Below are 25,818 nucleotides of genomic sequence, written 5' to 3'. Positions count from 1 at the left end.
CAGCTGCGATGAAGGACGGGCGAGGGACGGGGAAAGGCCCGCGCTGAGGGGTGTGGTGCTCTCCGACCGCCGCCGCCGCCGCCGCCGCCGCCGCCGCGGGGTTCCAGCCCCCTCCCGCCCCCGGGCCCGCCGCTCACCACACGCACCGGAAGCGCTCGGTCCTCCCGGAGGCAGTCCCGCCGGCACCCGCAGCCCAGTCGCGTTCCGCGGGTGCCGGGGCCTCCAACCAATCACCCGCGGCCTCCGTCCTGCCCCCGCGCGAACAGCCAATGAGGGTGCAGCCTGGCCGGAAGTGGTTCCGGCCGGAAGGAGTTTCCAAGGACGCCCAGGAGGCCGTCCGTGGCTGAGCCGGCGGTGCTGAAGGGCCCGGCTGGGCCGGTAAGTGAGGGGATGAGGGAGGGCGGGAGGCCGGGGCGGTGCCGGAAGACCTGGCCCTCCCGGAGCCGCCTGCAGGCGAGGGCCCGGAGTATCCTCCTCAGAGCCCGGCTCGCTGCCCGCCGGGTTCTGGCACCACGAGGGGCGCGGAGGCTGGCACGGCGCCCCTCGCCCCCTTCCTCCCAGCGCCGGCGTCCCCGTCTGTCGCCCACTCCTGCCGGCACCGACCCTGCATCGTCTCCTACCTCTTCCCTTTCCCCATGGGGAGAAGCCCCCACTTTTAACGGGGCTCTGCCACGTGCCGGGGGCTTTGCCTCTGGTATCGTACTTAGTCCCCTCCACGGTAAAGTTAGGAGGCTTCTTTATGCCCATTTCACAGATGAGGAAACCGAGGATGAAGCAGAGAGGTAATGTGACTTGCCCAAGGTGTTGAGATGCCCGAGCTGGGATTGCAACCCGGGCCCGTCTGACCCCAGAACTCATGATCTTTCCACTGCATTGCGCTGCCTCAGTGAACACCTGCAGGGAAGGCACAGTCGCCGTTCGGCCTCTGCACGGCTACACATAACACTTACTCACACTGATGCTCGGGTGGGGAAGAGGAAGAGGGTGGAGAGGTTATACGGAGGCCAGTCTAGGGTATGTATGGGGTGGCTGATGCAATGACCGGCTAGCGACTCGTTTCTCAAGAGGGTTTCATTGGTCCCCACCCACCCCGCCCACCCCACCCACCCCTGATTGGACAGTCTCCTCAAAGAGGTTGGTCAAGAATCTCAAGTGTTTCCGAGAAACTGAGTGATTTCTTTAAAAAAAAAAAAAAAAAAAACAACCCTACGTGCAAATAGCTGAAGAGTGGGGTAAACAGGAAAAAAAAAAAAAAACAGAGAAGAGCCTTTTGCTAAAAAGGAAACTGAAAGAAACAGGGAAGACTATTAAAGAAGACCGCTGGCTGTACAGGGCAGTCTCAGCTCCTCAACTGCCCGGCGTGACCAGTGGCCACCTCTGCAGTGTCTCCCACAACCTGGGTATGTATTGCCATCTTTGCCAGGCTTGGAGCTTATTGGTATTTTTTGCCAGCCTTTTACCAAAGTGCTGGAAACCTGGGCGGGGGCGGGGCAGGGGAGGTGAGGAGTGGTCTCTCCCAGAATCAGGGCTTACCGAGCGTGCATCGTATTTCGTCCCGTTGACCCAAGTTCATGTGGTTCACGGCTTCCCCAGGGGATGGAGATCCCGGGGGAGCAGTTGCCTGTTTGGGTTTGTAGCTTGACTTGCCACACTTCTGTGTTGGCTGTCCTGTTTCTCCCTGACGAGGACTCCTTACACCGTCGGTACCCTAACGTGTCGGCATTCTCATTGTGACACGCCAGTTGTCTTCGGCCGGCTTCTTGCACGTTGACGTCTTCTTTGCGTCACGTACGTTTTATTTGAAGGGGAGATTTGAAGATCACGTACATCTTATTATTTGAAGGGGAAAATTACCTCTCTTCCCCGCGTTTAACAAAGAAAAGGTGGACACAATCTGTCCCAGGGTTCCAAGTGTTGAAGAACTCCTTGCTCTACCGGTCACTTTCCTGTCCTCTGGGAACAACGAAGCTGTTGTCACCCACACTCCGGGGCCAGGATGTGAGGGATGGGAACCCACCTCCTGGTGGTATTCCGGGCATCCAGAAACTACTGGGTCGTCTGCTCTTCCCGGCTGCTCTAGAATTGGCTGTGTTTGTGCCCCCTTCCCCCGGATTGCGGAGTGTTCTGATCCTCTGTGAGATGATTTCATTATGGCCCAAGTCCTGTTTTTCAGTTAAAGAGTTCTGTTACTTTCTGTTCCTCATCCCAAAAGCAGCCAGTTTCCTCAGGTGCCTGTTAAGCCCCTCCGGAACAACGGAACTTGTCAAAATGAGCCCAAGATTCAAGTTCTCTAAAAAGAGGAATGGAGCATTAACTTTTAAGAGCTCTTGACTTTTTCTTTAAAGGTGCACTGTGGTCTGCTATGGAGTATGCAGTTCTCCTCTTTCCAGTCCCAGTACTTTTTTCGGAGGAGATGATAGCTTTGTTTCTTTGCTTTAGATCGCAGGATTTGTTAAGCAGATAAAACAACTCTCCTTAAGAAAGATTCAAGGCTGCCTGGGTGGCTCAGTTGATTGAGCGTTTCACTTTTGATTTGGGCTCAGGTCACAATCCCGGGGTCGTGGGATCGAGCCCCGAGTCAGGCTCTGTGATGAGCCTAGAGCCTGCTTAAGATTTTCGCTCTCCCTCTGCCCCTCTCTCCCCCACCCACCTCTCGCTCTCTCTCTATATACGTACAAAGATTCAAAGCCCTCCTTGCAGTTTAAGCAGTAAACACCAAGACAGTTGTCTGTACGCTTTTGGCATCTCAGACCCCGTTGCAGAAGTAACCTGCATACTCTGGAACCTGACTGCTCTGCTGAAAACCACGCATATGCTAGCGTGCATGTCATTTCAGGCATGCTGAACTCTGGGGTAAAAACCTCCGAAGTTAAACTTCATTCTAGATCGTGTCAACTCGGTGGGAGAGAAAAGGACAGCGTGCACATGAGACGGTGGTAGATGGGTGGGTGCCTGGAACAGAAGGGGTTTTGTTCTGTTGTCTCATCACTGAGGTTGCATCATACACACACGCACAGCTTATCGTGTGGGTGGTTCCCATGCACTGTCTGCCTCCCCATCACAAGAGCGGGGAGACCTCATCTGCTGTTGTCTCATCGGATTTAGCTCCCGTGTGCTTCTTCTCAAATGGAATTTTGCTATGGAAAGACATATTTTTCCCTACATTGCGGACCCTAAGCACAGACCCCATTCATCTAGCTGATCTCTACAGTGATCTGCTCCATTGTAGTGGGGAGATTATCTGTCCAGGCCTCACCCAGTTGTCCTACCTGGTGCTTTCCTTAGGAATTTTTTAGGGGTAATTCTGGTCTGTACTTGCTTTTAGCCCTACCCACAGACTTTAGAACCTTACTGCTGTCACCAGTTTCCTTTTGTGGCAGACACTGTGTGTTCGGAAGGACCGGGATAAACCAAAGGGAATTCCAAAGAGAGTGACCAGGATGGTAGGCAGATGTTAGTAGTGGGGAAAGAAACCAAACTGGGAGTGTGAAACCTGGAGTGGGTGCCATGCCATCAGCCTGGCCCTTCCCAAATCCTGGCAGGCTCAGCTCCACGATAGGATGCTAAAAATGAGGCTGTTTAGGGGCGCCTGGGGGGCTCAGTCGGTTAAGCGTCTGACTTCGGCTCAGGTCGTGATCTCACGGTTCGTGAGTTGGAGTCCCGCATCGGGCTCTGTGCTGACGGCTCGGAGCCCGGAGCCTGCTTCTGATTCTGTGTCTCCCTCTCTCTCTCTGCCCCTCCCCCACTCACGCTCTGTCTCTCTCTGACTCTCAAAAATAAATAAATGTTAAAAAAAAATTTTTTTTTAAATAATCAACTTGCCAAAGTGGCATGTTTAAAAAAAAAATGAGGCTGTTTAAAGTCCACGTGGGGGAAATCTACCTTAAAGTGGGAAAAGCACTTGTGAAGATAACATAAGGATGGAAATCTTATGGTGAAGATTGAACTGGGCGACTGATGACACTGATTAATTCAATAAATGCTGATAAACTGCTGCACATGAGGCACTAGAAGCACATGGAAGAGAAAGCCCGGTGCCTGCTTTCACCGTCTGGTGGAGAAGACGTGAATCAGTAAATGCAGTGTGAGCGCCCTGGTAGAGTTACTGACAAAATGCTTGGGGACCACCGACGGCAGAGGGATCGGCTTGGCCCCAGAGGCGCAGGAGTCAGGAAGAGCTGCTGAAAAGAGCTGAGGCCTGAATTCGTAAGATAACAGGAAGTGTGCGTGAAGAGGAGGGTATCACATTCCAGGCAGGGGGAGCGGCTGGAATTCTGAGAGAGCACGCGGCTTAGAAGAGCTTTGGCATCAGGTCCCGGCTTAGCTACCCTGGCAGTGGAACCTCAGGGGCTGGTTCTAACTTCCCTGGGCCCTCAGCCTCTCATCTGCTAACGCAGAGCATATCCTATGCCATGGGATGTGACGTTTGGCCATTTGTGGCTAGAAGTGCTTTTCATCCCTTTGATTGTTATCTGATACGAGCCTCAGTGTTTGTCCTCACAGGTGCTCCTCAGAGGCTCTTCCGCATTTCTTTTTTATAGGCTTCCCTAAACTGGGGCTTTGTTATCTGAAACAATCATTTCACCCAACTTCCTTTTCTGGGAATTGAGGTGATTCTCAGCAAGGGGGGAAAAGAAAGTGACTATTGTCTCATCCTGGTTTCAGTATTACAGTTTCATTGACTTATATAAAAATTGGCCCAGTTAAAATTTATGTGCTTCTTAAGTAAACATTTAACAAATTGATAAAAAATAAATTACCCCTGGGGCGCCTGGGTGGCTCAGTCGGTTAAGCATCCAGCTTTGGCTCAGGTCGTGATCTCAAGGTTCGTGGATTCGAGCCCCACGTCGGGTTCTGTGCCGACAGCTCAGAGCCTGGAGCCTGCTTCGGATTCTGCGTCTCCCTCTCTCTCTGCCCCTCCCCTGCTTATGCTCCGTCTCTCTCTCTCTCAAAAACAAATAAATATTAATAAATAAATAAATAAATAACCCCTTGAGGCACCTGGCTGGCGCAGTTGGTAGAGCAGGCAACTCTTAATCGTGGGGTCGTGAATTTGAACCCCACAAGTAGTGTTTACTGGGTGGCTCAGCCGGTTAAGCATTCGGCCTGCTCTCAGCTTGGGTCTTGATCTCAGGGTTGTGAGTTCAAGCCCTGCATTGGGCTCCATGCTGGGCGTGAAGCTTACTTAAAAAAAAAAAAAAAAAAAAAAAATTACCCCTCAAGTTTGTGTGTTTGGTTCAGAGAGTTAATAGAAAAAAACTTAAACAGTTAGACACAAAATAGTCATTTATCGAACCTCTGCCACGGGGCTAATGCTGCCCTGGACTGTCTGTTCACCCACACTGTCACACTCCATCCACACGCCAATCCCGCAGGTAGTGTTACCATCAGCCGCGCCTCGCGGTCGAGAAGCTGAGACTCCTCGCAGTCAGGGAACGTGTAGGACAGCTTTGGAGGGTGTAAGGTGCAGCTGCTTGAGCTTATGTCCCGTCTCTACTGCTCGTGTTATCTCGGGGAAGTTTCATAACCTCTCTGTGCCTCGGCTGGCTCATCCGTAAAATGGGGACAACTGATCTGTCTCACAGGATTGCCGGGAAGCTTCAGCAAGTGGATGTGTATAAGGTGCTCAGAAAAGTAGCAGGTACGGAGGTGCCGGGAGTTAGCTGCTCTGGCACAGCCCATTGTCATTGTCCTGTCCTCACTCGAGGTACAGCTGCACGTCATAGATGGAGCTGGGGTTCGGCCGAGCCCCGGAACCCTGACGACAGTACTCGTAATAGGTGTATGTCTTGTTTTAGTTTACGAAAGGCTACCAGCTGGTTTTTCCTCATTTCTTCTTTAGAGCAGCCCTCAAGGTAGGTGGAGAGGTTCCTGATGGTGCCACTTGCTAGATGAGGAAGCGGACACTGACCCAAAAGGGGACTGACTGTGGCTGGTCTCTGCTCCAAGGCGACACTGGGTGGCCTGCCTTGTGTCCCACCTTTTTCAAGGCTAACAGAAAATAATAACTACTAAAAGGTGCCGGTACACCTTCTTCAGAGGTCTGCAGTGAAGTTAGTCGGCACGTAGAATGGTCAGGCTGTGTATAGTTTTTTCCCTGTTTGGAGCCCGGGACAGATAAGGCCCTGCCCTCCACCCCACCTCGCTTCAGCTGAGGACAGAGCAGCTGGCTGGCAGAGAAGGCCGTTTGTTCAGCCATATGTTGGTTATGGCTGCAAAGGCCTGGAAACTCATCCCCGGCACAATTAAGATAAAGAGTAAATAGCAGTCTGCCAAATGTTTTTAGCTCTAGTGGACTTAGGTTTGTTAAAACACTTTGGTGTTTGCTCCCTGAACAAACACGCGTCCTTCCTGCGCGCTGGGCACCGGGTGAGGCTCACATGCTCTTAGTTAGGGGTCCTCCTTTGCTGCCCTGAACTCCCAGCCCCTCCGTCCGTCCTCCTCACTGCACTTGCTCTTCCTCTTTTCTCCCTCATGGCCCCAAATTCCTGCCGATGCCTTTTTATCACCGCTGTTTCCCCCATGCCCTTTCTTGTAACTCCTCCATCCTTGTTGGAAAGGCGAAGGACTAGGTAGATGCATGAGCGGGAAAAGAGCTGCAGTGGTTGGTTAATCGGTCTTCCCCCCCTTCTCCCCCTTGCCCCCCACAGTTTTGTCCGGACCACCGAGCAAATCTTCCAACGCCCTAGCCAGCTAGAGACCTAGGTCCTGGAAGATGGCGGACGTGCCCAACGGCGAACAGGGGTGTGCCTCCCCTCTGGAACTGTTCAACAGGATAGCCGCTCAGGGGGAGCTCGTGCGGTCCCTCAAAGCTGGAAAGGCACCACAGGTATGGGATTTGTCGGGTTCGCTGCACGTGCATCTGGGCCAAGTCTAGGGTTATGTCTCCCGGGAGCAGACTGTTCCCAAGACTCTGTTCCCTCAATAACTGAGGTCTTTTGACTATGAATTTATTTTCTCCGTTATTGACGTGCGTGTGGTCTAAACAAAAGCCTCCGAAATTCAGCAGCCCTCCACCTTTCCTGTTCCATTTTCTTTTCCCAGGAACAAACATTTCAGTTCTTTGAGCGGATTCTTTGATAGGTACCCCCCATTTCTCTAAAAATCACACTTTTACATTGCTTCTTGTCGATATTCAGGTGTGGGTGAGAGGAGTTAGCACCTCCATCGGCACCTCCCATCCCTCTGCTGTCCCGCGCGTGTCAGTCAGTGTCAGCATCGATGCTCTTCTGACCACATAAGTGCTGCTGGCAGCTGACCCACTGAGTATACTCCAGGTGCCTTGCCTTTCCTGCCCCGGAGTTGATGTTTGTCCAGATTCCTGTTGGCTCAGTGTCTTGTGTACTAACGGTAATGGGGCTCCGGGCCCCCTCCAGCCGGGTGAGTCTCCTCCCAGGGCACTCACACCAGCCAGTCTGTAGCTCATCTTCTTGAAAAGCTGTCTCTCTAAATAAAAAAAGTTGAAAAAAAATTTAAAAAAAAAAAAAAAAAAAGGGGGCGCCTGGGTGGCGCAGTCGGTTAAGCGTCCGACTTCAGCCAGGTCACGATCTCGCGGTCCGTGAGTTCGAGCCCCGCGTCAGGCTCTGGGCTGATGGCTCGGAGCCTGGAGCCTGTTTCCGATTCTGTGTCTCCCTCTCTCTCTGCCCCTCCCCCGTTCATGCTCTGTCTCTCTCTCTGTCCCAAAAATAAAAAAAGTTGAAAAAAAAAAATTAAAAAAAAAAAGAAAAGCTGTCTCTCCCTTCCCTCCCCCTGTGGGTTCCCTGTTTCCTGATCCTGTGTCTTACTCCGCCTTTGTTTACTCTGTCTTGACAGAGCAAATCCTCCAATAGTTTTCTGAAAAAATTAGCGCTAAAGAAATAATTTGGGAGGACTTGCATGTCTAAAAGTACCTTTATTTTGTCTACTATAACTAGAAACTTAAGACCCTTAATTCTCAGGGCGCCTGGGTGGCTCAGTCAGTTAAGCGTCCAATTTGGGCTCAGGGCATACTCTCGTGGTCCATTGGCTTGAGCCCCTCCTGGGCCTCACTGGGCTTGCCATGCACTCTTGTGTGTGTGCTCGCACTCTCTCTCTCGCTCTCTCTCTCTCTCTCTCTCAAAAATAAATAAACTTTAAAAAAAAAAAAAAGAGGACCCTTAATTCTCAGAAATTCTATTATGTCTTTGATTTCTTCTCTCCTGTTTTCTCTGTTCTCTGTGGGTCTTTTTTTCCCAGAAGCTGGCCCCCTCTGTTTTTGTTTTTGTTTTTATTTTATTTTTTAACTTCTCCTTTCCATTGTGTTTTCTTGTTGCTCTTCTTTCAGATATATTTCCTTAACTTCTTATGTTTCCTTTTTTTTTCCCTTTGAGTAGGCTCCACACCCAACGTGGGGTTTGAACTCATAACCCTGAAATCAAGAGTGTCATGTTCCACCCACTGAGCCAGCCAGGCACTCCCTCCTCAACTCTTAATCCTCCTATCGTGTTTCGTTTATCCTGTCATTTTTAACTTCCATGAGCTCATTTGCTTTTCGAATGTTCCTTTCCTTATAGCAACCCGTTCTTGTTTCCTAGGTACAGTAAGTGACCTTTTATCTCTGAGATCTTGGTGATGGTTTTCCTGATATCCTCTGAGGACAGAGGGGCTGGGCTGTGTGGCTGTCCCTGAACTTCCCTGTTCAGTGCCGTGTGCCCCTGATCTAGATACTTCTAACTCCACCTCCCTGGCACAGAGCCTCTGTGTGTGTGTGGGGGGGGGGGGGGGGGGGGCGGGGCGGGAGGGGGGGCAGGGGGGGCAGGCAGAGAGCTGACCAGCTGTTTCTTAAACAGACTTTCAACCTGTGCTCCTGTTTTTAGAACCCACTTTCCCCCTCACTTCCACTGATGCCCCAGCCCCCAGCCCCAGGACTCCCCAGCGGCATAATTCCAGTGTTTTCACGACATCCTGCTACCAGTCCATCCAGCAGCTCTGCAGTTTCCGAAATCTTGTTGCTGACGCCCTCTTTTTGTTGCCTTTGTCCTCACGGGGTTACGCCTTTCTTAAAGGTCTCTCTGCTGTTGCCGCGAGGTTTCAGGAGTGTAATCCGTTCCGTCTGCGTCTCTAATGCACGGAGGCACTGCCTTTCCTTCTGCGATGCCTCCACTCTTAGGACCCTCAGCTGCTACATCTCCGTGACTTCCTCGTCCGTCACTTCCAGCCCCGGTTGTCTTCTTTTCAGGACCGCTTCCTGGGTCCTCCACCGATGGCATCAACCATCTCCCACCCACCCTGGCAGTTTACTTCAACTCTTTGGACCCCGAATAAACCATTATATCTTAAAAGAAATAAGTGGTACTGTAAGACAGTGATGTCAAAACAAGGAGTTGGTTATTCACAGACAGAGGTTTACACATCAGGTAGGACTTGGTGGATGAGGCGAAGAAGTTGTTTTTAAAAACCTTGAAATAGATAAAGGACCCAAATGTTGTTCATTTACTCTTTAAACCCATTCTTGGAAACTTGGCAGTGGTATTTTTACCTATTTAATACTAAATATGAATGCCATTTCAGAAGTGTTTTTAGTTAGTAATTCTTAGTGACTCCGGTTGTGTTCATTATTAAACACACGATACTTACCACCATTTAGAATTACTCTTCCTAGTGTGTTCTTTGACTTAAGCCATCAGCTGACCAACGAGAGAGATCAGAGGTTGCACAATGAAGTCAGAGCAAAATGGTAAAAACTCAGAAGTAAATTTGGCTCTGGAATGTGTTATGATAGAACACCTGATGTTTTAGAAATTGACTTTGTGCAAATACTTGAGCCACTTTGGGAGCACCAATACAGCGAGGGCACCGGGAGTTCTTTCTTCAGCCGTCTCTGCCATGTGTGTAGGCTGGGGTCCTCACCATTCTTCTCTCCTCCATGTACCAGGGGGATAAGACCCCCTGCTTTCGGCCACAGTTCACTAAAAAGCAGGGTGTTTCCTGGGGGGATAGGTCAGAATCCAGGGGCTCTGAAGAGAGACAGTGGCTGGGAGCATGAACAGTTTGAGCAGGACTCGAGAAATGACACTGGATCAGGGGTGCCTGGGTGGCTCAGTCGGTTAGGCACCCGACTTCGGCTCAGGTCATAATCTCACAGTTTGTGAGTTTGAGTCCCGCGTCAGGCTCTGCACTGACAGCTGTAGCCTGGAGCCTGCTTCCGATTCTGTGTCTCCCTCTCTCTTTCTCTGCCCCTCCCATGCTCATGCTCTGTCTCTCTCTGTCTCTCAATAATAAATGTTGAAAAAATTTTTTAAATCAAAAACAAAACAAGAAATGGCACTGGATTGTAAAGGTTAAGCTAGAGAGCAGTCGTCTTCCTTGTCCTCTTAGTTTAAGTAAACTTTTTAATTGGAAGTGCACCATTTAACTAGAAAAGTATGGAGATCGTAATCAGTCCTCTTACTGAATTTTCACAAAATGACCACACCTATGTAACCAGTGCCCACATCAGGAAACCAGACAGCAGCGCCCGGAAGCCATCCTCAGGCCCCTTCAGCCACTGCCTCTGCCCTCCACCCTAGGCCTCCACCATGGATAGTTCTGCCTGTCTTGGAGCTTTATATATTCAGGTTGTGTATAGTCTTTTTTTTCTCCCCAGAAAGTCAGCTTTTAAGTCCTCTTTCAGTGTCCTGTTCCATGTTAGATTAAGGAAACAAGAAAATCCACACGGCAGGCTTGTCTGTCTATTTAAATCCCACTCCAGACTGAAGACAGTTCTCGAGCAGGGATACTGGTTGAATGTTTGACTTTCGAAGAGCCTCCAGGTTGCAAGCAGAGTTCGAGCAGATAGAGTATTAAATGTCAACATAGCCGGTGATAAAAGGGTATTGACCAAAGTGTACTTCAAAGCACGCTAATCCTTCCCACAGATAATTCGATAAATCATGCTTGCTAAACATTATGTGGTTGCACTGAACCTAGGCGCTGCAGGAATGAGATGAGTAAAACGTACTCACCTATGCAGCCTGGCAATCATCCTATCTCTTCTCTGAGGGTTAGCCATGGAGTTATTCGGCCCACGGTTCTAATTCATTTTAAGAACGAATTCCAGGTAGTTTCCGAATTTGGAACTCAAATCTGTATCTGCGGAATCTCCCCAAGGTGTCAGTTCTCTGTGGCCCCGGGGCTGCTCCTGATGCAACCGTGACATCTGGATGGAGGTCGGTGTGGTGTCTCCACCGGGAAACCCAGTTTATGGAACATTATGTGTAAACTCTAAACAGGAATGTTTGTACTTCCCTTGGCAGGCAAATTGGACTGTGTATATTCTTTGTTTGTGATCTAATCCAGCAAGGCCAATTACAGGAGCAGAGCTCTGGGCATAGCATGACTAATGTGCCTAATTAGGCCTGCTCTTTCAGAGGCCAGCCTTCATGGGTGGCTAGTGTGGGCTTCTGGTGCAGAAGGGCTTTGATAGATCTCCAGAGTACCCACGGATGTCGTCTACATTTGTTTTCCTCCTGCTTATTTAAAGCACTCAGTATGCAAACACTTTGGACAGCTTGATAAGGCTCCAAACTACAGTAATATAACTGTTTCCCACTACATCCCTCCTTAATTTATGACTTGAAAGCCTCTATTTTTCCTTGCCTTTATCTGTTTCCCTGTGTCTAGGGTTGCCATTACCATCCTTGGTGGCATCATCTAAGCTGCCGCAAATACTCGTCTCGACTGTGTGGCACAGGAAAACAAGGTCCGATGTAGAATTCCGTATACTCGGTCCAGGGAGCTTGCCGCACACGTTCTCTGGCATCGGTGGTGTTTGAGAAATCCTTAGTGTCTTCACTGTGTCGTAAATAACAGTGTATATCATGTCACATTCATCCGGTAGCGTTTGTGGTGGTAATCCATAGATTACATAGATCCACTAGAACAATGCAGAAGTGAACTATATTTGGGCCCGTGACTTGCCGTGTGTCCCTGGGCAGACTCCTTCACCTCTGTGAGTGTCAGAGTCCTACTGGAACAGCACAGTGACAGTGATGCTGCCTGCGTCGGAGGGCTGTCTTGAGACTGAAGGAGGTAACGTGTGTGAGGGCATTTAGCACAGCGCCTGCCACGCGACAGTCACGCTCAGCAAGATGTTAGCCATGTTAGTATTTTTAGGTTTCATCCTTATTTCCTTTGTCCAGGATGAAATCGATTCTGCAGTACAGATGCTGTTGTCGTTAAAAATGAGCTACAAAGCCGCCATGGGGGAAGATTACAAAGCCGACTGCCCTCCAGGGAACCCAGCACCTGGGAACAATAGTGGCCTGGGTGCCACAGAAGCTGAAGAGGATTTTGTGGACCCGTGGACGGTACAGACCAGCAGTGCCAAGGGCATTGACTATGATAAGCTCATTGGTACGTCCTGGGAGAAGCCCCAACTTTTAGAAGTGATCCCATTGGTCACTAGTTGATCTCGTTGGTGTTTTTTTCTCTTGAATTATAAACCCAGTCAAGCTTCAATGGCAAGAAAAAATAGATGCTAAAATCTTTTGGTCGTGCATTATATTCCCAAAGGATTCTTTTCAACTGAAATAACAACGTAAAACTTATTTCAAAATAATGATCTATAGTAGATAGGTTAGTGGAAGCGTTCTCCTTTTTTTTTGAGCAATTCAGAACTTCAGGAAAGGTCTTTTGGAGTGGCATCTTTGCAGTCATTCAAATCACCTTTCACTGAATGCTTAAAGTCAGAAATGGATCACCTAAGTCTCCTCCAGTGGTATTGACTGTGGAGCTGAAAAGCTGGAAGTCTGCTTAAGAAGGGTGACTCCTCAAGGGGACAGGTCGCCACTGGCCAGCCCTTCCCCACAGGGCTTCCTGCTCAGGGAAGTCCGTATTCCAAGATCACTGGTAATCACCAGAGAGGGGGCATTACTAAAATGTTTTGATCAAAGTTGAAAACCATTTTCCTAATTTAAGTATCGACTACCAGTGGGGGGAAATTCACTGGTAGACAGATGCTAGTTCAATCCAACACTAAAGAATATTAAGATTATGGTTGTCAGTGTACATAAAGTCCCCCGTAATTAGCAACTGGGGGGCGGGGGTGGAGGTGAAAAGTTGCTAGGCAGGCTGAATTCTGGATAGGTTTCCCATCAAAATCCAATCCCAGACAAAACACCGTTTTATTCTGTAATTTGTTTCCTGTTTTGCTGGTTGCCGTCTCAGCTGTCATTGTTAACATGAAAGGCATTTGACTGGGGTTGAGGTAGGGACTAGGAGCAAAAGTCCTGGAGAGGACTGAGTTCATTAGGATTGTACACGGATCACCAGCTTTTCCCCTTCGGTAATACCTGATCACCAAACCCCACACCACCTAAGATAGTCATTTCCTCATTACCATTTTTTTTTTCCAGTTCGGTTCGGAAGCAGTAAAATTGACAAAGAGCTGGTAAACCGGATAGAGAGAGCCATCGGGCAGAAACCACACCGCTTCCTGCGCAGAGGCATCTTCTTCTCACACAGGTCAGGGGCTTCCCACCCTCCGCTCCCTTTAGTTCCAGGCATGATTAGGAGGCCCCTCCTGCAGGCTGCCTGCTATGTGGGGAAATGATAGCCAGCTGTCTGAAGACTGGGGTCCGCCTTCTGTCCTGTCAGTAACTGGCCGTGGGTTCATGTCCTGTCCCCTCCCCCTCGGGCCCCGACTTTATTCATTTGTGAGCTGTTCACTTCACAAGGTGGAGGTCACATACACGGCAGATGAGATTCACGCTAGATTATGCACTATAAAATCGTAAAATGTCATAAGATAAAAGAGATTAATATGTCCAAGTTTAACATTTCCCACGCGATAAGCAAGAGGCTTCCTGAAACCGCGCCCTCTTCCTGCCATTGTACTGGCTCCCTCGTGAGTCATGGCAAAAGAGAAACCAATAGAGTGTGCCTTGAACAGACTATCCCTGCCTCCTGCTATAAATTCCACGCAGATTGCATCAGAAAATGGGCAGGTTCCAAGAGGGTTCTTGTAGCTCATTTTTGAAACTCTGCTCACGGGACTTATGGTCCGTGGTGGGGCTGTTCTGTTGTGCTTGCACTTCGTGGTTGTGGGAGAGCGCGCAGGATGGCACTCGGCCGTCTGCCGGAACACTTAAAATTCCGTGTGCGGAAAACGCCACGCCCCACTCAGCCCTCTTTCTGGACAGAATATAATCAAAGCTTTTCCCTTAGGATTTAATTAACCTTCTTCAAGTACACAGTTCAGTGGTCTTTAGTATATTCATAAGGTTGTGTACCCATCACCGCCACCAGCTCCAGAACGTCTCCACCCCGGGAAGAAACCCCATCCCCCCACCCCCACCACCCCGGCAACCACCGTTCCAGGGTTTTCAAGGTTCCTCCGTGTTGCCGGGTGCATTAGTGCTTCACTCCTTTTATACCTGAATAATGTGCCATTGAATAGATTCGCCCCACAACATTTTGTTTATGCGTTCACCGCTTGCTGGGCATTTGGGTTCTTTTCACTGGAAAGAATGTATGTTGTGTGGACATACGTTCTCCGTTCTCTCAGGGTGTGTGGGAACAGAACTATTGCATCGTAAGGTAGTTCTGGAACTTTCTGAGGATCTGCCAAACTGATCTCCACAGTGGCTGTGATTTTTGTACTCCCACCAATAGTGCACAAACAAGGATTCCAGTTTCTCCACATCCTCACCAACCCTTACTGTTTTCTATTTTGTGTTTGTTTTAGAGTCATGCTCATAGGTAGGAAGTGGTTTTTCTTTATCTTTTCTTTCTTTTTTTTCCTTGAGAGGGAGAGAGAGAGCACAGGCAGGAGCTGGCAGGAGGGGCAAAGGGAGAGAAAGAGAATCCCAAGCAGGCTCCGAGCTCAGCAAGGAGCCTGATGCGGGTCAATCCCATGACCTTGGGATCACGACCTGAGCTGATAGCAAGAACCAGACGCTCAACCGACTGAACCACCCAGGTGCCTCTGAAGTGGTTTTTCATTGTGTCTTGATTTATGTTTCCCTAATGAGTAATGATGTTGAGCATCCTTTCATGTGCTTATTGGCTATTTTTATATATTCTTTGAAGAATATTCTGATCCTTTGCCCACTTTTTAATTAGGTTATCTTTTTATCACTGAGCTATAAGAGTTTTTTATATAATATTTCAGATCCTAGTTTCTTATCAAATATATGGGTTGCAAATACTCCAATTGTGTATCTTTTCACTTTATTGAGTGTTCTTTGAAACCCAATACTTTTTCGTTTTTATGAAATACAGTTTATTTTGTTTTTCAGTTCCCTTTGCTTTTAGTGTCCTAAGAAACTGTTGCCTAGTCCAAGATCATGAAGATTTGCTCCAAAAGTTTTACTTTTACATTTAGCTGTGGGTTTTCCCCGAAGTATGCCCTGAATTATGTTAAGGAAGTTTCCTTCTCTTCTTAGCTTGTTGAGTATTTTCATCATGAAAGGTGTCGGATTTTATTAAATTCTTCTTCTGAGTCTGCTGAGATGATCATGTCTTATATTGATAGGGTGTATCACATTGATGGATTTTTGTGTGTGGAACCAACTTTGCATTCCTGGGACAAATCCCACTTGATCATGATACATCATCCGTTTTATATGTTGCTGGATTTGGTCTGCTAGCAGCTGAGGATGTTGGCATCTGTATCACAAGGGTCTGCAGTTTTCTGTCGCTTGTGGTGTCGAGATAACCCTGGCCTCAGAATGAGTTTGCAAGTATTCCCTCTTCAATTTGTTTGGAAGAGTTTGTGAAGGACTGCTGTTGATTGTTGTTTTTTTAATGTTTGATAGAATCCGCGATGAGGCCATCTGGTCTTGGGCTCTTTGTGGGTCATTTTTTGATTACTAGTTCAGTTTCTTCACTTGTTCTAGATTTGTTCAGATTCTCTATTTCTTCTTGAGTCAGTCTGGTAGTTTCTCTCTAGGAATTGGTCTTTTTCATCAAGGTTGTCTCATTTGTAGCCATACGATTGTTCTTAGCATTCCTTTATAATCCTTTTTATTCCTGTGAAGTCAGTAATAACGTCCCTTCTTCCATTCCTGACTTTAGTAGAGGCTTCGCACTTTTTTTCCCACCTTGGTCACTTTCGCTGAAGGTTTACCAGTTTTGTTGATCTTAAATCAAAACTTAGCATTTTACAGTTCTCGCTGCCCATATGACTTGTTTACTTCTGTGAGTAACCCTGTAGGCTCTTGGCTTGGGGAGGCATGGAACTTGCAACTTTTGGCCATTGTCAGGTTTGAGAATGCCCCTCTAACGTTATCATCTGCAAAATGGGGGGTTAGGGGAGAGGTAGCACGTGCTGTCAAGCTGCAACCTGTGGGCTTTGCCTGGGCTCCTTCACCTGCTGGAAACCATCTTCACGAAGCTGAGCTCGATTTGCAAGCCTCAGTCCATTCCCTGTGCTCCTTAAGAGCGCCTGGCCCCCAGGGCAGTCCTTGGGGAGCTCTCAGAGACTTCAAGGACAGCTCGTGGGACAGCTACATTTTTTTCTTGCTTCTTTAAGCCCATAAAAGTTAATTGTGAGAACCAAAGAAAGACTCTTTTCTTCCAAAATTACATTTTTTTAATTCTTTCCTTATTTCAAAAACCGTGTATGATCATTTCCTGGAGGTAAAAGAAGCTAAGCACAAAGAAACAGTCCCCACGACCCTGTGAGCCCGAAGATGGACGCTGTGAACCCTTGGTGTGGGCTGTGAGGAGGGGTCACTTCTTAGAGTATTCTTGCGTGGGGTCTCCCAGCCAGACCTCTTTTATTTGGGGACACTTTGTCCAGAAATGAAGAGCGTTCACACGCTGGAGTAGTGGTTTCACACCCTGCCAATGAGGTGGTTACTGAGGGAGCTTTTTAAAAATGCAGATTCCCAGGTACCACCCAGATTCACTGAGTCAGACTCTCTGAAGGTAGGGTCCAGGGGAATGCAATATGACCAGGTGATTCTGCACAATCAGGAGGGAGGACCCTTCATGTGCATTGTCTGTGGACCCCAGTCCTGGGGGAGGGCCGATGATTCCACAGTGACTCCCAGATGAAGACACTTGGTCCCAGCCTGGCTGGGAGAGTCCGAATCAGATCTGCAGCTGGGGACCTGACCTCTATACTCCCCATGCATGTTCTTCACTCCCAGCCCCGAGTCAGGACTGTGCAGGGCCCTGCAGCCTCCCCGTCTGGGTCTCCAGAGTCTCAGGGCTGGGGTCCTAAACAAGGGATTGTGTAGGGCTGGCTTGGCATCATTCCCAGGAAAGCAGATGACGTGGGCACACTGATATTTGAAAATTCCAAAGGGGCTCCACTGGCTGCCCAACTGTATGCATCTTTTATTCCAAACCTGCGTGTCTCATACTTTTAAAACAAACACAGGAGAAATCATGTCAGTAGACATTTCCTGTCATTTTTCTAACATAAGTGCCAAGGATAACAAACTCTAACTGTTATCTGTGTTGTATTTTCTCTATCATTTCCCAGTGAGCATCAGTGCCTTAATTTTTATTTCAGAAAATCACACTATTTCCTTTTCTCCGTTTTCATTTAGAGATATGAATCAAATCCTTGATGCCTATGAAAATAAGAAGCCGTTTTACCTGTATACAGGCAGGGGCCCCTCTTCCGAAGCAATGCATGTAGGTCACCTCATCCCATTTATTTTCACAAAGTAAGTATTGTATCGGGTACCTTTTTTCACTTCTATTGGTAAACCAGGAATATTATTTATAAACCATGTCTAGAATGACAAGGCAGCCCTACTTTGTGTTCGTTAGACAAACAAGGTGTGAGGGGACTGGTACCTTTCTGGCTTCTGTTCACTTTGTTCCTGGTGTCACTTTAGAAAGCGTGGCATGATGGGGTCAGCCAGCCTGTTTCCTCCTGTTCCTGTTCCTGTGACCGTGGCAGAGTCCCTTCCCTGAGCCTTCATTTCCACGTCTGCAGGAAGGGAGTGATAATACCTACCTCCTAAAACAGTTGCCAGCCTGCAAAATAATGTAAAGCAGTACAAAGCTGAATGCAGGGCCTTCCAAGTTAATCGGTCGTAGTGGTCAAATTTCACAGCATGACACTGTGCGGTTGTGTAGACAAGAAAGTTTTGCCATGCATTGTTAGCAGGGACTGTGTCTTCGGATTCAGAACAGAGAAACGAGACGGTAGCCTTCTTTCCCGGTGTGTCCTAGGTGGCTGCAGGATGTGTTTAACGTACCCTTGGTCATCCAGATGACAGATGATGAGAAGTACCTGTGGAAAGACCTGACCCTGGACCAGGCCTACGGCTACGCCGTGGAGAACGCCAAGGACATCATCGCCTGTGGCTTTGACATCAACAAGACTTTCATCTTCTCTGATCTTGACTACATGGGGTAAGGAGAGGATGCTCAGCTGCCTTCTAAACAAGCAGATGCAGACGTCAGGGCCTCATCTCAGCCACGGCTGAGTCGGAGACATCGGAAATGGCCTTTAGGTCTGGTGAATGTTTTTCTCCCTTTGTGAAACATTAGGATATGGTTTGTTGGTTTCGTTCTCCAGTTAAGGTTTCCATCCACAGCTTGAGACAGAATTGTAGTTTCTCTCCGAGGACCGTCAGTTTGCCGGGTTAGCGCCTTTCTCTTTCTTGGCATACTTTTCTCCTCACAGAGAAGGACTCGCTGGCACACAGTCCGTTCACGGGCCAGTTCTTTAAGTTGACCACTCAGTAGGCCAAAATCCTGCATTTGGAAAATCCCTGAATTGAAACTTCTGAGGTCTGTTTCATCCCAAATGACTACGAAGAACTATGTTAGAAAAGTAAGGCTTTGTCAAGTGTCCCAAGAACATGCTGTTCGGCTCAGCAAATACATCCTGAGCACCTGAGACACAGCTCTCCCCGCAAGGCACAGGCAATCCCCACGGAACCTAAGGAGGGTGGCCCCCATCATACGAGGGCTCATTACCAGGCCAAGACAGGATGTGGTGAAAACACGGGACGGGCTGCGTCCGCACTCAGTGCAGAGGAACACGCTCCATACCGTTTCCCCAGAATGTCCCTTTTTATAAGGACTGAAATCTGAATGGTGGCTTTATATCCACAGAGAGACATAGTTGCCTTGATAAGAAGTCTGGCCTTTCTACCAACTAGTAAATGAATTAGTAATTTTTTAATTTTACCTTGAGATTTTTAAAATCGCATCTCTGGGCATACAGGCATTGTGGTGTGGTGTCCTCGGTGGGTTGGCCGGTGCTCCTCTCCGGCGTCACTGCCACGTCCGGCCAGATGGCACACCCCGTGGTCCCACTGCCCCACCTTTGAGTGTGTTCTGACTTCTCCTCTCCCTGCGCCACCTCCAAACACGCCGTCAAGCTCCCTTTTCCCGGGAGCTGTCCCTCCTACAGCCTGAGTCACATGCGCCCCCTTCACCCCCCAGCACCCCGGGCTCCACTCAGCCACACCTGGGACGCAGCGAGGGGTGGCCCTGTTCCGCTTAGTCAGTACAGTAGACACGGGGTGCCTTCTGTGGCAGGCGCCCTCCTCGGTCCTGAGAACACGGCAGTGGGCCAAACACAGTCCCTGCCTCGCTGCCCGGAGATGCCGGTGAGGCAGAAGCAAACGCCCCTTGCAAGCCCACGAAGATGACTGAGAGGGTGGGCACATGATGGGGGGTGGACTTTTGAATAGTGCCCGTGAAAGGCCACCGCACAGCCCCCCACCCCCCGGCTCTCGGCACATTCTGAGAGAACGTGGGGTCTGGGGCAACTTTTCCAGCCTGTCTCTGGTAACTGCACTTGTGTGTCCTGTGGCTTTGCTCGGCAGGAACTTCCTCTTCTTCCGTGAACATGCAGGAGTGATGAAAACCCGGATAACATGTAAATCAATGGTTCTGTGCTGCCTCTTCTCCGAAAGACCTCTTTTGTTGAACCTAAAGTCAAGAGAGAAGTTTTAAAAGCTAAATCCTGTTTTCAGCAGTTCCTTTTAAACAGTTGAGCATTTTACTTTTTTTTCTTGAGACTTAACTCAGAATCCAGATCTTTGATTGAAAAAAGCTCCTTCCTGGTCTTTAGGAGCTGAAACTACAGCAAAGCCAGCCTCCAGCCCCTCTCTGGGTGGGAGCGAAGCAGCCAGGGCCCCGTGGGGAGAGAAGTCCACGGCAGGCAGGCTGGCCCCGGACACCCTGTCCCCACACACGTTTCTGGCCCTGTGCGTGGGCCCAGAGAGGCCTTCCTGCCAGGAGCCACGAGGGACGAAAGATACTGCACCGGGGATCTGCGAGCTGGTGTTCCAGACCCAGCTCCGCTCCTGGTTGGTGTGGTTCCTTGGGGCGAGTCCGTATGTTCTCTGAGCCTCCTGTAAGTCGGGGGTTTAGCACAAGTGGCGGGCAGCCCAGGGGAGGGTCCTTCCGTGTGCCCTGCCCGGGTTCCCATCCTGACCACCGTTTACCGTGTGCCGGGCAGCTGAGTCACCTGCCGTCCGCCTGCTTGCCCGGCTCGCTCGCTCACGTGTTCCCTGAGCATCTGCGACGTGCCAGGCTTACGCAGGGGATACAGCTGCCCACGGGACACTTATCCAGCAGCTGTGTCGGGTTATCTGCAAACGGCGAGAGTCGGCAGTTTAACAGATGCCAAACCAGGTGATAATGAGGGCTGTGAGGACAAACGAAGGACAAAAGTCGGGAGGTCATGGCGCCCCTGCTGCAGTTTCATGAGGACTTAGTGAGGTGCTACACGCAAAGCGGCCTTTGAGCAGTATGTGGTGAGCGCTTCGTAAATGTACGACCTAAAATCCCGTTCGGTTCTAAAACCCTGTCACTCATGGCCCGTGTGAGGTAACCTGGGAACTGTTCTTTAAACCGTGTGAGTGTGCAGGGCAGGTGCCGTCCCGAGGGGAGCGAGGTGTTCGGCCCTCACGTAGGAGACGCGGCCAGATCTGCTCCTTGGCAGCAGGGGCGAGGCCTCGGCGCGCGGCCCGGCATCGCGCCGCGTGGGCCCCGGGTGCGCCTGGGGAGCCGAGGTCCCTTCCGGGGAGGCTGCGGTGCTCACGGGGCGGCCCCCGCTCATCCTGCGGCCCGCATGGCCCAAGCACTGGCCATCTGCTAAGAAACGGCAAGGTTATCTTACTCAGAACGCTGCTCAGACACCGCCGGCCCGGAGCGCTGTCGCCGTGGGGCTGCTGTAGACTCCGCTCCTCTCGGGGCTGGGGGCCCTCTCGTGCAGCTCGCGGCAATGCCACGGGCAGATTGGCCCTGCTGGTTAGCTTTCGTGGTTGCCTCCACCCAAGGCAGAGTCTTGCTGTGGCCCTCGCCCCCGGGCGCCACACAGCGGCTTGTCCTCCCCGGGTGTAAGCAGCGTGAGGCCGCACCCCGCCCCCCCCCAGGACTCTCTCCAGCACGAGGGAGCTCCTGTCTCAGCAGGACCACAGAGCAGGCGTCTTTCCAGGCGGCGGCTGCGCTCTGCTCTGAGTGGGCGACCCGCGGGGGTCGGGGGGCACTTTGCATGTCGCCAGGTTCCTAGTGTCTCCTCTGTAGCTCTGCTCCCCGGCCGGTGCCCTGGGGCCGAAATTCGCGGGCTGCTGAGTGAAAGCTGCCACCTCCTCCCGAGTGGGGCTCTGCTCAACTCGGAGCAAACTCTGGTGTGCTGGCCTTCCCCTTTGTACCCTCCCTGCCTTTCTGACACTCCCCTCCCTGCCTGCCCGGAGACCGTCGGCAACCTTCCATCCAGGAGCTAGTCTTAAACTCTTTCAGAAGCTGTGCGATGTGGTGAGGAAAGCAGAGGCTTTGCGGCCAGACGAGCCTGCGTTTGGGTCCCAGCTCCTGTACTCACAGGGTCTGTGACGTGACCCTCAACCTCTCGGAGCCTCCGTCTGCCTGTAAGGGGAGGTAGAGCTACTATCTTAAAAGAGAGTTGGAACATAGCACGGCTTCCGCCACAGGATGCAAGCACCTAGTAAACACTAGCTGTCCCCGTTTCCCTTTCTGTCCTGAGGTGCCTGACACATGGTAGGGCTGGAGACCAGGGCTGCTGAGTATACTGGAGATGCTGTGCAAGAAGTCACTCTGGGTTCTGCCCCTCCCTGTGTCAGCTTCATCCTCAGCCTTAGGTTCCTCTGGTAGCAGAATGGCTGCCACAGATCCAGGCCTCATATCCACATCCCTCAGTGTCCAGAAGAGAGAATCCAATTGCTTGAATCAGCCACTGTGGGCCCAGCCTTGTTGCTGAGCATGGGGTCTTCCTGCCCAGACAGCACGGCCGCCCTGCAGTGGAAGGGGCATTGGGGGCTGGACGTGGTGGTTTCTGTCCAACACTGTCCGGCAACAAGTTGCAGATATCCTACACACACACACACACACACACACACACACACAACCAAACAGCGTGTGTCAACAGAAAAGCTCCCTTGGGGCTCAAGTCTTGGGGCTCCCAGACTTGAAGCTCTGCGGTAGCTTGACCACCCACCCGGCTGAGTTGAGATACTCGGTGTCAGCCCGAGTCGGCCTGCGTCGGTGTGCTCTTGCCTCATGTGCTTGTCTTGTGTTGGTTTCATGCTGGTTTCCACCCTCCCCCGGCCACTCTACTTTGCCCGCCACGGGTACCTTCGCCTACAAGTGCCTTCTGGGAGCCTCCCTGCCCACTCTGTGTCCTCAGCCCACACGCGTGCACTCAGGTTTCACCGGCCTCTGCTTTGGCCTCGGGGGCAGGCCACCCTGTAAACCTGAGGTTTGATTCTGATTGTCCTTGCAGGACGAGTCCAGGCTTCTACAAGAACGTGGTGAAGATTCAGAAGCACGTCACCTTCAACCAAGTGAAAGGCATCTTCGGCTTCACTGACAGTGACAGCATCGGTAAGGGGTCGCTGCTGCCTGCGGCCCTGCGGGCTGGCGTGAACCACGGGTGTCTGCCCCGGGGCGGAGCTCTCTCAGCTGGTGACGTTTGCCGCTAGCCTCCACATAGTGAGCTCCCGGGCAGGTCCCCTCGGGAGGCTGAAGAGCTTTGTGGTGCCTTCGGCCCCGTTTCTGGGCTGCGTGGAGCAGAACTTCAGGAGAACATCTGTCATCCCCTGGAGGTTTAGAAGAAAGAAGAGGGTAGGGATGACTGGAGCTCCTCTGCCCACTCGTGGGGTCCCAGCCAGTGTGGGACACCTCTGGCGGAGACCCAGGGGCTGCAGGACGACCTGCTCTGATGCCCGGGAGCCTCAGTTTCCCCCGTAAGAGGACAGGTTTGACCAGAGGCCCTGTGGAGCCCACCCTGGCCACCCTCGCTCTCTTTCTGTGGCTCGGGCCCCTGTACATACGCTCTGTCCCTTTCCACCTATCTCCATGCCTTTCAGATGCATCAGCCTTCTCTCCTAGACTCTTAGCTCCCGAAGCTAGGACTCGATCCCTGAGGCTCGTGGTGGGTCGCCCGACCCCCTCCCCTACTGTGTTTTGGGGGCGCGGCTCCAGGCCTGGGCAGCATGCCAGGATGTGCCTGCAGGTGCCACGCGGGAATTTGCCCTGCTGGGAGGGAGCACGTCCCAGGGCCCTGTTGGCGAGGGACCCTCAGGGACACGTGCAGAGAGAAACGCCTTGGAGAGTCCTCACCGGGAGGCTTTTCACATGAGCCTTTTCTTTGATGTTTCAGTCAGACTCAATCCTGACAATTGGGGCATAAATCCTGTGCTTTTGAAAGGGTTTTTATCCTCGGAATCCCAGCATCCGTTGGGAAGATGTCGCAGAGAAGGCCGCCCTGGACAAGAAAGGAGACAGTAGACGTACGAATAGCTGCGCACACTTTGCTTCCAGACGCCCGGGTTTGAATCCTGGCCCAGCCAACTGCTTGCTGTGTATTTGCTTTGGCAAGCTGTGTAAACAGTCTGAGCCTGAGTGTCCACGACTATAGAATGGAGGCCACGTGGCACCTTCTCATAGAGCTGTGAGCAGAGATGTGCCCGGGGAAGGCCCTGAGCAGAGCCCAGCACCCACATGTGGAGAATGGCCACCACCGCTCTGTGTTTTAATGGGGCGCTGCTGGTGGGGGCAGCCATCTACCTGGTCCCTCAAGAATAATGGGACCCCCGAAATGGGGTGTCTGCTAGGAGAGAGCATCACAGAGGCAGGACTTTCAGGGGGAGAAGAGAAGCAGCGCCCCAGAACTCATCCTGCAGTGCCTGAGGAAACCCACATAGCACAGCTGGCGTGGGTGGGCCCTGCCCCACTTTCAGGGTCATACGAAGATCAGTGTGGCCCCGCCCCACTTTCAGGGTCGTACGAAGGTCAGTGGCCCCGCCCCACTTGTCAGGGTCGTACAAAGGTCGTCGCCCCTTGACCACTTTTGTGGGTCTAAGCAAGTAGCAGTAGCAGTGTTAACAGCAACACCCAAAAGATAAGAAAACAGCTTTAGGTTCCAGGGTATCATAATTTGTAACGACTGGAGATGAGGAACACCCGTGGGTAGAGGGTGGCCACACACTGCAGGACACGGTTGCGGGACAAAACGTATTTAACAACATGGGCAAACGTCACCAAGTAGGAAAAGCGGTAAGGGGAAACTAGATAGAGAGCAGTCGCAGAGGGAATTGGAGGAAACAGACGGAAAGAGACGCAAGCGGAGACCGTAGAGTTGTTTCTTCTCCCCACTGTTCTGTGCTTTCAGATTCTCTGAAATGACTCTCGCTTCTCTAAAGGGGATGAAGCCCATCGGGTTCATCCCTTTCGCTGGGAGAATGAACCAGAACAGGAGTTGGCGTCCTGTGTAAAAATATTTTGTTGGCACTTTCAGGAAAGATCAGCTTTCCTGCCATCCAGGCCGCTCCTTCCTTCAGCAACTCATTCCCTCAGATCTTCAGAGACAAGACAGACGTCCAGTGCCTCATCCCGTGTGCCATCGACCAGGTCAGCAGGCAGAGCAAGGCGTTCTTGGTCTGGGGCGCTGCACCCTTTGACGGGAAAGGAGGTTTTAGGAGGTGTTGGGTGGGGGGGGCGATTCTGCTAGCTAACTGGGAGCTCGGGAGCGTCCCTGGAGGCCACGAGGGTGCTGCTCACGGGCTGACGGCCAGCCCCTCTCTGCCCACTGTCCTCAGAGGCCCCTCTCGCCCCGCAGGATCCTTACTTCAGGATGACAAGAGACGTCGCCCCCAGGATCGGCTACCCCAAACCAGCCCTGCTGCACTCGACCTTCTTCCCCGCCCTCCAAGGGGCCCAGACCAAGATGAGCGCCAGCGACCCCAACTCTTCCATCTTCCTCACAGACACCGCCAAGCAGATCAAGACCAAGGTGAGCACTGCCCAGGGTGCAGGGGCAGCCCGTGCACACAGCAGACCGCGCCCGAGAGACACACAGGCACGCACACGGTGGCGGGACTGTCCTTCGGCGTCCTGGGTTCGGGGGTCCACAACTGCTGCCTGCAAGCGCGCGGCAGCCTGTCCCCATCCCCGGACATCAGCTGAATTTGTTTTGTGTGCGTCGTTCTGTTTAGGCAGAAGTGGGGATTTTTCTTCCTTTTCTCTTTTCCACTTGCCCACCAGCACCGTGCCCGAGCGGTTTTCTTTAAAGTAAGCAAACAATAGGAAACGCGTTAGTGCGTTTCTGCACAGCAGCCATGTTCCAGGAACGGACCAGGTGCCTTACGTTTTCTGTTTCTGTTTCTCACTGGGAGGTAGTGGTGACTTCCTCTTAGAGGAACGAGAGGGATGAAGGCCAGAGGGATGACCGGCTTGACCAGGCTTCCACCTCAGAAACCATCAGAGTGCCGCCTGGCCTGGCCTGTGAGCGGCCACGACCAGGGTGGGGTGCAGGGGCCGCACATTCTCACGGAGACCCGACGTGGGTGGGTGCCCTTCAGGACAGTTGTGTCCGGCCCGGCGCGCAGCAGGCGCTCATTAAGTGTTTGGTGTTGACGCACCAAAGAAACCAGAGTT

General features: G+C 51.3%; 2 protein-coding genes and 1 long non-coding RNA gene across 6 annotated transcripts in view; 2 read left to right on the top strand and 1 right to left on the bottom strand.

The window, feature by feature from the left end:
- The window catches only part of WDR25 (WD repeat domain 25), a 139,070-nt gene extending 138,075 nt beyond the window's left edge, over window positions 1-995 (bottom strand). For 3 of the 4 annotated variants that reach the window (XM_053889802.1, XM_053889804.1, XM_053889805.1), the window contains exon 1: window positions 138-995. In XM_053889802.1, coding sequence (XP_053745777.1) covers window positions 138-858 — 721 coding nt within the window. In that variant the 5' untranslated portion in view covers window positions 859-995. The remainder of the gene's footprint in view (window positions 1-137) is intronic. The other variant, XM_053889803.1, reaches the window with a different exon arrangement.
- Window positions 996-1,264: 269 nt separating this feature from the next.
- Window positions 1,265-25,818, top strand: part of WARS1 (tryptophanyl-tRNA synthetase 1) — a 30,651-nt gene continuing 6,097 nt past the window's right edge. The window contains exons 1-9 of the mRNA XM_019462250.2: window positions 1,265-1,400; window positions 6,651-6,829; window positions 12,138-12,351; window positions 13,353-13,461; window positions 17,499-17,618; window positions 18,133-18,315; window positions 22,664-22,764; window positions 24,680-24,792; window positions 25,001-25,174. Coding sequence (XP_019317795.1) covers window positions 6,716-6,829; window positions 12,138-12,351; window positions 13,353-13,461; window positions 17,499-17,618; window positions 18,133-18,315; window positions 22,664-22,764; window positions 24,680-24,792; window positions 25,001-25,174 — 1,128 coding nt within the window. The 5' untranslated portion in view covers window positions 1,265-1,400; window positions 6,651-6,715. The remainder of the gene's footprint in view (window positions 1,401-6,650; window positions 6,830-12,137; window positions 12,352-13,352; window positions 13,462-17,498; window positions 17,619-18,132; window positions 18,316-22,663; window positions 22,765-24,679; window positions 24,793-25,000; window positions 25,175-25,818) is intronic.
- LOC109274557 (uncharacterized) lies at window positions 6,836-12,125 on the top strand. Its single transcript, XR_002083675.2, has 3 exons — window positions 6,836-7,277; window positions 8,532-8,557; window positions 9,024-12,125. It is a non-coding gene; the product is annotated as an uncharacterized LOC109274557 (long non-coding RNA).

Source organism: Panthera pardus, unplaced genomic scaffold, assembly GCF_024362965.1.
Source record: "Panthera pardus isolate Hobbes unplaced genomic scaffold, ASM2436296v1 HiC_scaffold_24, whole genome shotgun sequence".
In the NCBI taxonomy this organism is placed as follows: domain Eukaryota; kingdom Metazoa; phylum Chordata; class Mammalia; order Carnivora; family Felidae; genus Panthera; species Panthera pardus.
This window is presented reverse-complemented; position numbering and strand designations above follow the sequence as displayed.